General features: G+C 40.1%; 2 protein-coding genes across 2 annotated transcripts; both read left to right on the top strand.

The window, feature by feature from the left end:
* The first annotated feature begins 1,074 nt into the window (after window positions 1-1,074).
* On the top strand, window positions 1,075-1,554 carry LOC138902313 (uncharacterized). The gene is made up of 2 exons (XM_070190159.1): window positions 1,075-1,370; window positions 1,419-1,554. The coding sequence occupies exons 1-2, from the start codon at window positions 1,075-1,077 to the stop codon at window positions 1,552-1,554; spliced, it is 432 nt and encodes a 143-aa protein (XP_070046260.1).
* Window positions 1,555-4,278: 2,724 nt separating this feature from the next.
* Window positions 4,279-7,003, top strand: LOC138902312 (uncharacterized). Its single transcript, XM_070190158.1, has 4 exons — window positions 4,279-4,491; window positions 4,725-5,037; window positions 5,604-5,905; window positions 6,656-7,003. Exons 1-4 carry the CDS (start codon window positions 4,279-4,281, stop codon window positions 7,001-7,003), a joined length of 1,176 nt encoding a protein of 391 aa, XP_070046259.1.
* Window positions 7,004-13,636: the final 6,633 nt, after the last annotated feature.

The raw sequence follows: 13,636 nt of genomic DNA, 5'->3' as shown, positions 1-13,636 counted from the left end.
GTTGGATATGCGCGACCTGGGGAATCTGATTTATGGAGTCAAGAGCGCCAAGCATGGGGAAGGTCCTTCTAGGACCAAGTAGATTAGGAAATGATGTTCTTTACTGCTTTTCAGCTTAGTTTTAGATTTCGATTGTAATAAGGCAAATGTCATTAGTAACTTTCTTATTATTGTAGTTTTAGTAAGGATTTGATTCATTTTAGCATTAATGAAATGACACAATTATTGGCATCAATTTTCTCCAAGTCTATGTGTTGCTTAGGCATACCTCAGGCATAACAAGGTCCCCCAAATTAGGACGTGAATTTGGTTTTGCAAAGCATGTTTAATATTGTAAACATTCTTTCAATATCCCTTACTGACTTGGTTACCTTTTGTTTTTCTTTCTTTTGATTATTCCCATTCCCCAAGGTTGGTTCGTGTATACTGGCATCATCCGCATATCATACTAGATTCAGAGGTCCTCTACCTCCTCCTCCACCAAGTGATCTTAAAGGCAAAAGCAAAGGGAAGGGAAAAATGGACAATTTAAGCGGTATCAGAAAGGACAATATAGAGAACGTTGAAACTTCGGACGGTCGGAGTACTCCAGCACAAACTGAATTAGTCCTACGTCTGGGGTAGAAAATATTGGAGCTACAAGGGGAACTTGAGCAGGTCCAGAACTTGGCAAACCTTTCCCTCACTTTAAACGTCCCTGACATCAACCAACAAAACACAAACGCCCAAAACCCGACACATCCCCAAAACATACAGAATCAAAACCCACCACCAAATCCTCTCGCACCACATCAATACGCCACACCTCCTCAGAACCACAACCCTCCACTGGTATCTACTCCTCAACAACACCATCACCATCCAACTTAATACCCACAAACAACCAGATACCATACCCCTCAAAATGCACCACAACCTACTCCTGATCCACAAAACTCAACCAATGACCACCATTACGCCCAGATTCTCGGAGTCCACCAAAGAAATCCCATATATGTGGAAACTTTAACCCACATCCCACAACAAGCCCTATATATATCGGAATCCACCGAGAAGGACCTACTCATCAAGAACATGGCGGAAGAACTCAAGAAGCTCACTGGCAGAGTTCAGAGTGTCGAATGTGGAAAGGGCATTGAGGGTTTGAATTATGAGGACCTATGCATACAACCAGATGTAGAACTTCCGGAGGGTTACAAACCTCCCAAGTTCGAAATGTTCGACGGAACTTGTGATCCGAAAGGGCATCTAATAACATGGTGTGACAAGTTGGTAGGAGTTGGCAAAAATGAACGAATCCGTATGAAGTTGTTCATGAGGAGCCTCACTGGAGATGCTTTGTCTTGGTACATCAGTCAGAACCTAAAGAAGTGAGTTAATTGGGTGAGCATGGCATCAGATTTCATGGATCAATTCAGGTTCAACACAGAAAACGCACCAGATGTTTTCTACATTCAAAATCTCAAGAAGAAACCAACGAAAACCTTCAGCGAGTATGTAACTCGATGGAGGTCTGAAGCTGCGAAGGTAAGACCAGCACTTGAAGAAGAATAGATGAATAAGTTCTTCTTCTGAGCTCAAGACCCGCAATACTATGAAAGGTTGATGGTTATTGAAAATCATAAGTTCTCTGACATCATCAAGCTGGGAGATAGAATAGAAAAAAGGGATCAAAAGCGAAATGGTGAAGAATTTTAAAGCACTCCAGGCCACAAATAAAGCTTTGCAGTCGAGAAATATCTCTAAGAAGAAAGAAGTGGGTGCAGTAATGGTAGCCCAAGGTCCGAAGTCTCCTCTCACATACCAAACACCTCCACCCACATACCAGCCTTCACCCCTCAGATACCAACAACCTGCTTCCACCTACCATACTTATAACACCCAACTAGCATATTACAACTCACCACCACCAGCCCGCCAGAATGATCAAAAACCAAGGCCAAATTTCGACTACAGACCACCCAGACAATACACTCCGATTGATGAACCTATAGACCAACTCTATGAGAGACTGAAGGTTGCCGGTTATGTCACTCTCATTCCCACTGTTGTTATGGAAAACGTTTCTCAGTGGATAAACCCAAACAAGACATGTGCCTATCACTCAAGCATGAAGGGTTACACTATTGAGGAATGTCGCACTCTGAAGGACAAGATTGATACATTAATTTACACTAAAGTCATACAGGCAAAGGAGACTGCACCTAATATTCGTACCAATCCTCTCCCAGATCACAAAGGTGAGGGAGTAAATGTGATAGAGATCGATGAAGAATAGGATCTGGAAGGGTCAATTAGACTCATTCGGGAGGGGGTGATCCTAAAACATCTCCAGTCACCCTCACACCCATTATAGTGCAAGCTCAGGCAACAATTGAAGTTGAAGTAGCCGCACCAATACCATTTAAAGTTGAGGTAACCACACCCTTCACTGTGATGGTAGCACCTACTCCATCTTACCAGTCTAAAGCTATACCATGGGATTATGTTGCGGAGGCAAGAAGGAAAGGAAAAGAGAAAATGGAAGAAATAAGTGCAGCACAAGGCATGACTAGAACCGGTAGGGTTTATACACCCGAGCATTTGGGAGGAACAAGCAAAGAAGCTACGTCTAAGCCACTTGTCATCGAGACTGGCCCTGACGATCTTCGGAGGAAGGTGAAAGCAAGAGAATACTCTGTGGTTGACCATTTGAACAAAACTCCTGCTATGTTCAGAGACACACAGGAACGCCCTGATGAAGGTGCTGAGTGAAGCCTATGTACCCATAAACATCACCAGTGGAGAAATGGACAACCTGGTCGGGCAGGTGTTGGAAAGCCACACAATTACTTTTCATGAAGATGAGTTGCCACTAGAAGAACTTAGTCACAACAGGGCACTACACATTACAATGCAATTTGAGGTTAAATTCATCGCCAAGGTCTTGACAGATGTGGGTTCAAGTCTCAATATATGTCCGCCGACTACTCTGAAGAGGCTGGGTAAAGGTCTGCACGAGATACGAGCAGGAAGAATGAATGTGAAGATGTTTGATGGATCACAGAGGGCCCAATTGGGGAAATTAACTTTAGCCTACAGATGGGCCCAACCTGGTTTGATGTTGAGTTTCAAGTGCTGGATATATCTGCTACCTACAATCTACTGTTGGGACGACCCTGGATATATGTTGTTGGGGCCGTAGCTTCTACTCTGCATCACCTTGTGAAGTTTGAATGGAATCATCAAGAAGTGATCATCCATGGAGACGGGACTAATCCCATCTATTCCAATCAGATTGTTCCAGTCATCGAGAACAGGAGGAAGCTGGGTGGAGAAACATACCATCGTATTGAGCACGTCAACGCAATTTAAAAGGACAAATGGGGGAGCAACAAGATAGAAAGTATATTGCTATGGACAGGGTACGAGCCTGGCAAGGGTCTCAGTAAGAATCTCCAAGGGATTACCAAACTAGTACAGTTGAAGCATCATGGTACAACCTTTGGGCTTGGGTATGAATACACTTGGCAAGAGAATCAAGATTTGTCGCCACCATGGAGTGGTCCTTATTATCCAATGGAACAACCGGTACCACATTTACACTAGACATTTCATCAAGCCGACATGATGTGGGGATCTGAAGAATATGAAGCTCTAGCAGGCATAAGGACATTATTTCTGAATGATGAAGACATACACTACAGTGTGATAGTTGAGGAGGAGGAGGAGGAAGACCTTACTATTCAGACCATGGAGAAAGGAGTTGTTCTCAAGAACTGGACTGTTTCACCATGCCGGGCCCGTCGTGTTCCTGTGTAGCCTGGCAATTATCATCAATTATTTTTAAAGAAATTTTATGAGCATCTAAGACATTTTCAGTATTTTCTTCTAAACGTATTTTGTTTTGATATAATTGCTCGAGTCATCGAGCCATACTTGTTTGAAGTTTTCAAGAATTATTTAATGCATTTTTATTTTAGTATTTATTATTATTCTTTACATATTTTCTCTACAACATTATTATTACCTATCCCGATGAACCTACGACTGTAACATGTAATGAGACAACGCAACGTAAGGATAGTGATCTAGAGAATCTGGAAGAGGATATAATACCTGAGAAAATTGTCAGAGAAGTGGAAAATTTTGAAAACAAGCCTAAGTATAATTTGGACGAGACCGAGACGGTTAACTTAGGGGATTCCGAAACAGTCAAGGAAACCCGTATAAGTATTCACCTATCACTGTAAGTATTCGCCTAAGAACGAAGACATCTTTGCATGGTCTTACGATGATATGACTGGTCTGAGCACATCCGTAGTGGCTCACAAGTTACCCACCGATCCCTCGTGTCCACCAGTGAAACAAAAGCTCAGAACATTCAAGCCAGATATGAGTTTGAAGATAATAAGGGAAGTCACTAAGCAAATCAAAGCCAAAGTTCTCAAAGTGGTTGAATATCTAGCTTGGTTAACCAACATTGTGTCGGTTCTGAAGAAGGATGGGAAGGTTAGAGTATGGGTCGATTATCGGGATCTAAACAGAGTAAGTCCCAAAGATGATTTCCCGTTGCCCAATATACATATACTAATCGACAACTGTGCCAAGCATGAACTCTAGTCTTTTGTGGATTGCTTCACGGGGTATCATCAGATCTGGATGGATGAAGAGGATGTCAAAAAAATAGCCTTTATCACACCATGGGGGATGTACTGCTATAAATGATGTTGTTTGGACTAAAGAATGCTAGAGCCACTTACATAAGAGCCATGACAACCATTTTCCACGACATAATACACAGAGAAATAGAGGTGTACATGGATGATGTCATCATCAAATCCAGGAGAAGCACATATCATGTAGCATACTTGAGAAAATTCTTTAATCGGCTTCGAAGGTACAAGCTGAAACTAAATCCTGCAAAGTGTGCCTTCGGAGTCCCTGCCGGAAAATTGCTAGGATTCATCATCAGCCGCCGAGGGATTCAATTGGACCTGTCAAAGGTCAAAGCCATCCAGGACTTGCCACCTCCAAAGAACAAGAAAGATGTGATAAGTTTCTTAGGGCGTCTCAACTATACGAGTCGTTTCATAGCACAATAAACTGTGATCTGTGAACTGATTTTCAAAATGTTGAAGAAAGATGCCACAACGAGCTGGACTGAAGAATGCTAGAAAGCCTTCGACAAAATCAAGGAGTATTTATCTAAACCACCTGTTCTAGTCCCACCGGAACCAGGGAGACCTTTGCTGCTTTATTTGTCCGTAATAGATGGGGCTTTTGGTTGTGTTCTGGGACAACACGATGAGACGGGAAGAAAGGAGCAGGTTATATATTATCTAAGTAAACATTCACACCCTATGAAGCACGGTACTCTTAGCTGGAGCACATCTGCTGCGCTTTGACATGGATAGCTCAAACGTTGAGGAACTACTTCTGTGCTTATACCACATATCTCATATCAAGAATGGACACATTGAAATACATCTTCCAGAAACCCATGCCTACCGAAAAGTTAGCGAAATGGAAAATGTTGATGAGTGAGTTAGTCATCATCTATGTAACTCAAAAGGCAGTCAAAGGGTAAGCATTGACAGATCATTTGGATGAAAATCCTGTAGACGGAGCATACAAACCATTGAAAACGTATTTTCCCTACGAGGAAGTATCATTTGTGGGAGAAGACATCACTAAAGCATACGATGCTTTGAGGATGTTCTTCTGCAGAGCTGCGAACTTCAAAAGAGTAGGTATTGGAGTTGTCTTAGTATCAGAAACCGGCCAACACTATCCGGCATCCACAAAACTCAGGTTTCCATGTACCAACAATATGGCAGAATATGAGGCTGGCATCTTAGGAATCAGGTGGGCCATTGACATGAAAGTTCAGGAGTTGCTAGTGATTGGAGAGTCCGATCTCTTGGTACATCATGTTTCAGGAGAGTGGGCCACGAAGAACACTAAAATATTACCATATCTATACTGTGTGCAAGAGATGATCAAGAGGTTCACGAAGATAGAATTCAAACATGTTCCGAAGATTTAGAATGAGTTCACAGATGCATTGGCCACCCTATCTTCCATGATACAACACCTAGACAAGAATTTCATCGACCATATCCCAATAGAAATTCATTAGAAACCAACTTATTATGCTCATGTTGAAGAAGAAAGTGATGGAAATCCATGGTTCCATGACATCAAAGAATACTTGGCAAAAGGGGAATTTTCGGAGCACGCAACTCATTCTCAAAAATGCACACTCCGAAGGTTAGCCAACCACTTCTTTCAAAGCGAAGGGATTCTGTACAAAAGGACTCGTGACCTGGGGTTATTACGTTGTGTCGATGCCAAGGAAGCATCCAGTTTGCTTGAGGAAATACAAGCCGGAACTTGCGGGCCACACATGAATGGTTTTGTCTTTGCCTAGAAAATACTAAGAGCAGGGTATTTATGGATGACCATGGAGACAGACTGCATCAGGTATGTCCAGAAGTGTCACCAATGCCAGATACATGCTGACATGATACGAGTGCCACCCAATAAACTCAATGCAACAAGTGCACCATGGCCTTTCTCCGCTTGGGGTATGGATGTTATCGGTCCAATCGAACCTGCTGCTTCAAATGGGCATAGATTTATTCTAGTTGATATAGACTATTTCACAAAATAGGTTGAAGTTGCGTCTTACAAAGTTGTAACTAAGAAGGTCATCGCAGACTTTGTTCGGGATCGCATTGTTTGTCGGTTCGGGGTTCCAGAGTCAATTATCGCCAACAATGCCGCCAATCTTAACAGTGATTTAATGAAGGTTATGTGTGAAACTTTCAAGATCAGGCATAAGAATCCCACAACATATAGGCTGCAAATGAATGGAGCTGTAGAAGCCTCCAACAAGAATATCAAGAAGATATCGAGGAATATGGTAGGTATTTACAAACAATGGCAAGAGAAGCTACCATTTGCTTTGCTTGTATATCGTACCACGGTTCGCACCTCAACTAGGGAAACTACTTATTAATTAGTTTATGGTATTGAAGCAGATATCCCTGCCAAAATAGAAATCCCTTCACTGAGAATCATACAAGAAGCCGAGCTCAGCGACGCGAAATGGGTACAGAGCCGATATGAGTAACTGGCCCTCATTGATGGAAAAAGAATGAGTGCAGTATGTCACGGTCAACTCTACCAAAACAGAATGGCAAGAGCTTTCAACAAAAGGGTCAGACCAAGGCAATTCACACCGGGGCAATTAATGCTAAAGCGAATTTTCCCGCATCAAGATGAAGATAAGGGAAGTTTTCACCCAATTGGTAAGGTCCCTACATGCTTTATCGAGTACTAACAGAAGGCGCACTTATACTTGCAGAAATGGATGGAGAAATTTGGCCTAAACCTATCAACTTAGACACAGTCAAGAGATACTATGTTTAGGATTATTTACATTTCTTCATTTGATGTAACTGAACTACGCTTGACCTGATTCCCATTTAAGAGGGGATACGTAGGCAGCCCTGTGGGTTCGGTCACATCATAATAAAATCTTCATTTTGCCATGATCAGAAAACTAGGGCAGAATTTTGAGGAGGGCCCTCAAACTTCTAAAGAAAGTTCAGCCGACATCATCATACATGGAACAACCAAAGTATTGCATTTAAACTGGGGCAAAATTTTGAGGGGAACCCTCAAAATTCTATAGCAAAGAGGTCGCAATGTCTCTAAAATATGTCACAGTCACCGGTTCATCTAAATTATTTGAAATCGCATACTACTACATTTTAAATAACTATATTTATCAAATGCATGCACATTTTTCGAAAACTTTATTTCTAAGACAGCCAGATGCTACCCAGGGCAACTCAAACAGGACCTTAAGACAGGAGAAAAGGAAAAACAGAAGACAAAAGCGTAAACCAACCTCCCCTCATAGAACTCACAATTTTTCTTTGGATGCAGGCACAATAAGACAACGACATCCTCAGACACATCAAGTCACTGCCTTCAAAATAACAAATTATCTAGCGCAGTCATCTCCAGTGAAGAAATACTTTGCTTTCTCACTATCACTCATCATGAGGCTAAGCATTGCCTCCCTAATTGCATAAGGCTAAGAATTACCTTACCCTGCATGAGACTAAGCATTGTCTCCCTGATTGCATGAGGCTAATCATTGCCTCCCTAATTGCAAAAGGCTAAGCACTGCCTTACCCTACATGAGACTAAGCATTGCCTCCCTGATTGCATGAAGATAAGCATTGCCTCCCTAATTGCATAAGGCTAAGCACTACCTTACCCTGCATGAGACTAAGCAAGATAAGCATTTCCTCCCTAATTGCATAAGGCTAAGCACTTTCTTTCCCTGCATGAGACTAAGCATTGTCTCCTCTTTGCATAAGGCTAAGCACTGCCTCCATAATTGCATAAGGCTAAGCGACGCCATTCCTCGCATGAGACTAAGTATTGTCTCCTCTTACTGCATGAGGGTAAGCACCTCCTCCCTTATTTGCATGAGACTAAGCATTGTCTCTTCTTCCTGTATGAGACTAAGCACTGCCTCCCTAATTCCATAAGGCTAAGCACTACCTTTCCCTTCACAAGACTAAGCATTGTCTTCCCTTTTGGCATAAGGCTAAGCACTGCCTTTTCCTTGTATAAGATTAAATACTATCTCCACTATGCTACCTAAGACCTAGCGCTATTTCTTTATTCACCTAGGGCTAAGCGTTGCCCTCATCTCAAACAAGACTAAGCCTTGTCTTGTGTCGTCGCCGCATACAACCAAGCATTACCTATTTCTTTTATCAAATGATCGATTTCGCCATATCTCTGCATCTCATAGGCTGAAACATCGCCATTTTGTCCAAAGTCGTTGTAGTCCGAAGTCATCATCCTCATAGCCTGAAGACACCATTCCATGGCCTGAGGATCTCTCGAAACTGCACATCATTATTCAAAGGCTTCATAGTCCAGAGGTACCATCCCCGTGCCCGAGGACACCATTTCATGGCCTGCGAATCCCTTGTCATACGCTTCATGGCCCATGCGTCATGGTCCAAGGACATCATCCTCCTTGTCCAAAGACAACCTTCATGGTCCAAATGAAATTTGCATCATGTTTAAATTTTTGCAATAACCCATATATATTCGCATGCACTGTGTTTTATGTTTTGCAGGCAACTCGGGAGTAACTATTCTACAAATGGGAGAAATCTTCGCTCTGGTTTCCGTTCACAGTGCTCACATCCTTTGATTGCTTCAAATGTAACCGACTACCAGTAATTGACTACCTTTTAATCTACTACAGTTCGAACATTTGCCTCATACACTCGTAACATCCAAAATTCGCATTCATGACCCCATTAAAATTGCTCGTTACTTACAACATTGTCTTACTCGAAAGAACCTTTTCGAAACATACGACCATTCTTATAACAACTCCGTTGGTTTCAGTTCACCGTTGGATCCAGAACTACATGCGGCCTGATTCCCGTAACACCAAGGATATGTAGGCAACTCAGGAATCAGGGTTCGACCTCCATTTTTTCAAAATCACATCATTCGGCCAAAATTGATCATCATTTTCTTTACCCGACAACTCTTTCATTATTCCCGGGTAAAGAGGGGCACCTGTTGATACCCAATTTTGCACTCATATTTTTTCAAAATATATATATACTTTCAAAATTGGATTTTTTGCATCATTATTTAGTTTACAAATTTATACAAGCATTTTCTATAATTTTCCATAAATTGTAGATCTTTTAAATTAATTTTGTTGCATTTAAATTATATAAATATTTAATAATTATTCCTTTAAATTATTCTTGTGATGATCTAACCATCTAAAATTATTATTTGTATCCATAATACATGTTTCAAATATTTTTACTTATTTTATATAATTATATTGGTATTCTTAGGTTATTTGCACAATCTTGCAATGATAGCCTATATTTCGCATTTATATTGCATTTATCATTTTATTCAGGGTCAAAATGATATTTTTACATTTTTTATAATCTCCTACCATTGTTTAAAGTATTAATTTTCATAAATAGCATTCTTTATATGTTTATTTAACTATTTTATTAAATTATTTCCCTTTAAATCTCTTATTTAAAAGCTGGCCCAATTTGTGAGTTATGTGTCGGACCAGACAGACCCAAATCCCTGGCCCAATCCTCAAGCCCAACCCCAAGCAACCCTGCCCAGTCCAAAATCTGACCCAACTCATTTTTAATATCAACCGTTGATCAAAAGCGATCAACGGCCCACAACACCTCACTCTCTTTCCTTATACTCCCAAAACCTAACCCTAACCCCATTTCCTAAAGATAGCCGCCTCTATTCCCTCTGTCACTCATCTCTTCTTCACTAAACCCTAGCCGCCTTCCCTTAACCCCTCTCATAATCCCACTAATAATGGGATTCGACTACTATACTCTTGCCATATTTAAAACCTTTTGGTACTGGTTTTCCGTTTGTAGTGTTACCTAGGTTCTTGCCTAAACATGGCAAGAAATACCTTCTGAAATCAAACCAAAGTGGTTCGAATCTTTGATTTTGATTATTATTTCGTCTACCATATTGTGTGAGTCCGATTTTATTTAGATTTCTGTTGATTTACACTTTCCTGAAAAAACTAGGGTTTACCCGATTTCTCTCCTAAATTGATTTTGAACTGATTGTGCATGAATTCTTTCCTTATTTGTTGTTTGATTTACTCTGTTTCCTTGAATGGTCATTCAATTTTTACTGCTATATAAACCCTCCCCATTCCCCTTTGAGATAGATTTTTTAAATTGACCTATTCTTCACTACAATTGGGGGCTTTTGCTATTCTCTATATTCTGTCTTGGCCGGCTGAAAGTCAAGGCCACTAAGACCTTGTTACTCAACCTCCTCTTGGTGCGAGCATTGCCCGGAGTTCTTTCGAAGCTCTTGGGAACTTTGACACGTTGCGATTCTGGATTCTTGTGGAATTTTGATTCTTTACTGTTATTCGTTTAACTGGTGAGTTACTGACTTTTGCAATTTCAATTCTTATATATCTTAAATTCGCATATGTTTTCATTTCTGAGGTTCATAGCTTAATGTGTTGTATGGGTTATTCTTGTTTGCTTTACTTCAGTTTTAGGTCTCTTTAACCCTTTAACTTCATAATGTTGCTAGTCGAAACGTGCATAAGCCTGATTCAACTAATTTAGATTCTTCTAAGTCAATATGTTTTGAACCACTACGGTGTGTGACTTTTGCCCAAGTTAGCATCTTTTTAGTGTTTAGTTCTGCTAATAATGCCAATTCTGTTATTCGAAAATGCTTCATCTGCATAATTTGTACTCTCTTTAGTTTAACTAGTCAATTGTGTTCAAAACCTGAGTGTTTGCATTTGCTATATGGCACGAGTTTCTCTTCCTATTTATATTCTGAATTTTTATAATGGTATCTTGCCTATGTAGCATGTTTTAATCCTGTATCAAGATCTTTTTTTTTTATCAACCATGACTAGTTCTCTCTTAATATGCCATTTAGCATGTTTTTGGCTCCCTTGATTCACCAGTAATTGTCATAACCTTCTTCCTTATCATGTTTAAATTAACACGACTATTTTGTAACACTAGGACCTATACTTAGCATAATTTGGGCCTTTTAGGTTTTCACTTATTTGGTATTATGAATCTGTGTATGATAATTTTTTCCAATCTTGAAAACTTGTTCTTTCCTTAACTCTGCTAATGCGTGACTGCCTATGCGCTAAGTGTTGAACTTGTTTCTAAATCTTTACTAAATTTGTTCTTAAATCTTGTGACTTGTTCGATTATCTCCTCTATATGCTCAACTTGACTATGTCTGCGTCCCTCAATTCTTGTCTCTCAACCTTAGTTCACTCTCCTTCACTTGTCACTTGTGCTCTCTTAACTTCTTATTCTTAGCCAGCTGAAAGCCAAGGCTACCAAGACTTTTACTGCTGACCTCCCTATTGTGAGCGCTACTCGGGGTCCTTTTGAGGCCCTTGTAAACTCATATAAACTAGGATTTGGGTCCCTAATCATTTCTCCTAATACTGGAACCTGAATTATACCGGTTCTTTCTTCTTATTGTCCCATGAACATGTAAGCTGGTTGGTTTAAGTAATTCAATGCTTGGCAATATAAATGTGTGATTTGGCTTCGAGCTCTTCTATGGATTCTGGGTATATTGCTGAAGGTCCAGAAAGTGTTGGGTATTTTATTCGGGCTAGCTGTGGGCCTATTGTCGTTATTTGTATAACATTTTGTATCTTACTCATAATTAGGCATGTAATAACTTTTGTATAAATGATTGGAGTGTTAGTTAAAATGGGAAAGGGGTATATTCTTAATGTTTGTGTAAAAGGGGTAGACAACATGCCTATAGGAGTCAGTGATTCACTTGCTATATGTGCCATTCAATTTATATGTGCACTGTAGAAACCATGTCATTAGGATAAACACACACACACACACACACACACACACACACACACACACACACACACACACTGTCTGTTGGCAAACATGAATTCAAATGCTGCAATTATTCTTACTACTACGTGTTACTAGAAAACCTGTCTATAGGAACAAATGTCAATGAACTTTCTTTCAATTCATTTCAGCATATTCATTAGAAATCATGCCTATAGGATTTTGATCACCTCATTTGCTATTATCTCATTCGTTACTGCATCGCACTGTTCTCCTAGAAAACATGTCTATAGGGTTGAGTGTAATGATAAAATCAGCTCCAAGTGCTAAACATTAGAGATCATGTCTATAGGACAACACTGTTTCGTCTAAATAAGAGTCAATGATGCACCTCTCAATATGGTTTATTATGCACTTCTGGGATCTCCCCAATGGTCCTTTCATTATTCCTTACTGCACGAGTCACCTAGACACAGGAGGCTTAATAACCGAAAATCTGCAATTTCATTAATCAGCATGTAAATCGTATAATCCTGTCTATGAGCAACACTTGGCCTCTGCAACTGTTTGCAAGCCCTAGTGCCTTGTCATGTAGAAATCATGTCTATAGGGATTTAAGTTTCTTAATTCTAAATTGCTTAACATGAAGTTTGTCTTACGTGCATTTGTTGCTTAAGTGTGGAGGCAAACTTGAACCTTAACAGCCTATATGTGAAGTCCAATATGTTTTTATATGTCGCCTAGTTTTGACATTTCTGAGCAGCCTAAGTGAGGTCTAGAACCACCCAAATAGAGGTCTAATACCTCCGAGTCCATAGGTATGGGACGGGTAGTGCACGTATAGGGTACGACTTGGAATTAAATTAGAATGCTTTTAGGTAACCACTTTAACGTACTAATCCGGTAGCAGGTGATGATAGTCTGTGCCCGCTGAATAATATGAGCAACTCCTATCTAAAAGGAGTTGCGAAGTATTATTTATATTGCACGAGGTGATACTTTAGGATAAAAATCTTAGGACCCCCATTTTCTCTTTATACACTTAGTCGTCTAATATAGACCGTTATAGTTGTATCCTTGTAGTCCTTAAGATTTGTACCAATTCTCATTATGTTATATTGAAACTCTTTGACCTTTTATTCTCTTTGTTTATTTAATCATCTTGCCTAATTATAAATCACATAATCTTAAGTTCGGCCGGAACCCACAGT

This window comes from Nicotiana tomentosiformis, chromosome 12, assembly GCF_000390325.3.
Source record: "Nicotiana tomentosiformis chromosome 12, ASM39032v3, whole genome shotgun sequence".
NCBI classification, from domain to species: domain Eukaryota; kingdom Viridiplantae; phylum Streptophyta; class Magnoliopsida; order Solanales; family Solanaceae; genus Nicotiana; species Nicotiana tomentosiformis.
Note: the sequence above shows the minus strand (reverse complement) of the source record. Positions and strands in the feature narration are given on the sequence as shown.

Coding starts and splice junctions, on each gene's coding strand:
- LOC138902312 (XM_070190158.1), top strand. CDS start 4,279: ATGACTGGTCTGAGCACATCCGTAGTGGCTCACAAGTTACCCACCGAT. Junction 4,492..4,724: donor TTCTGAAGAAGGATGGGAAG/GTTAGAGTATGG, acceptor TTTGGACTAAAG/AATGCTAGAGCCACTTACAT. Junction 5,038..5,603: donor GAACAAGAAAGATGTGATAA/GTTTCTTAGGGC, acceptor AAAATCCTGTAG/ACGGAGCATACAAACCATTG.
- LOC138902313 (XM_070190159.1), top strand. CDS start 1,075: ATGGCGGAAGAACTCAAGAAGCTCACTGGCAGAGTTCAGAGTGTCGAA. Junction 1,371..1,418: donor ATCAGTCAGAACCTAAAGAA/GTGAGTTAATTG, acceptor GGATCAATTCAG/GTTCAACACAGAAAACGCAC.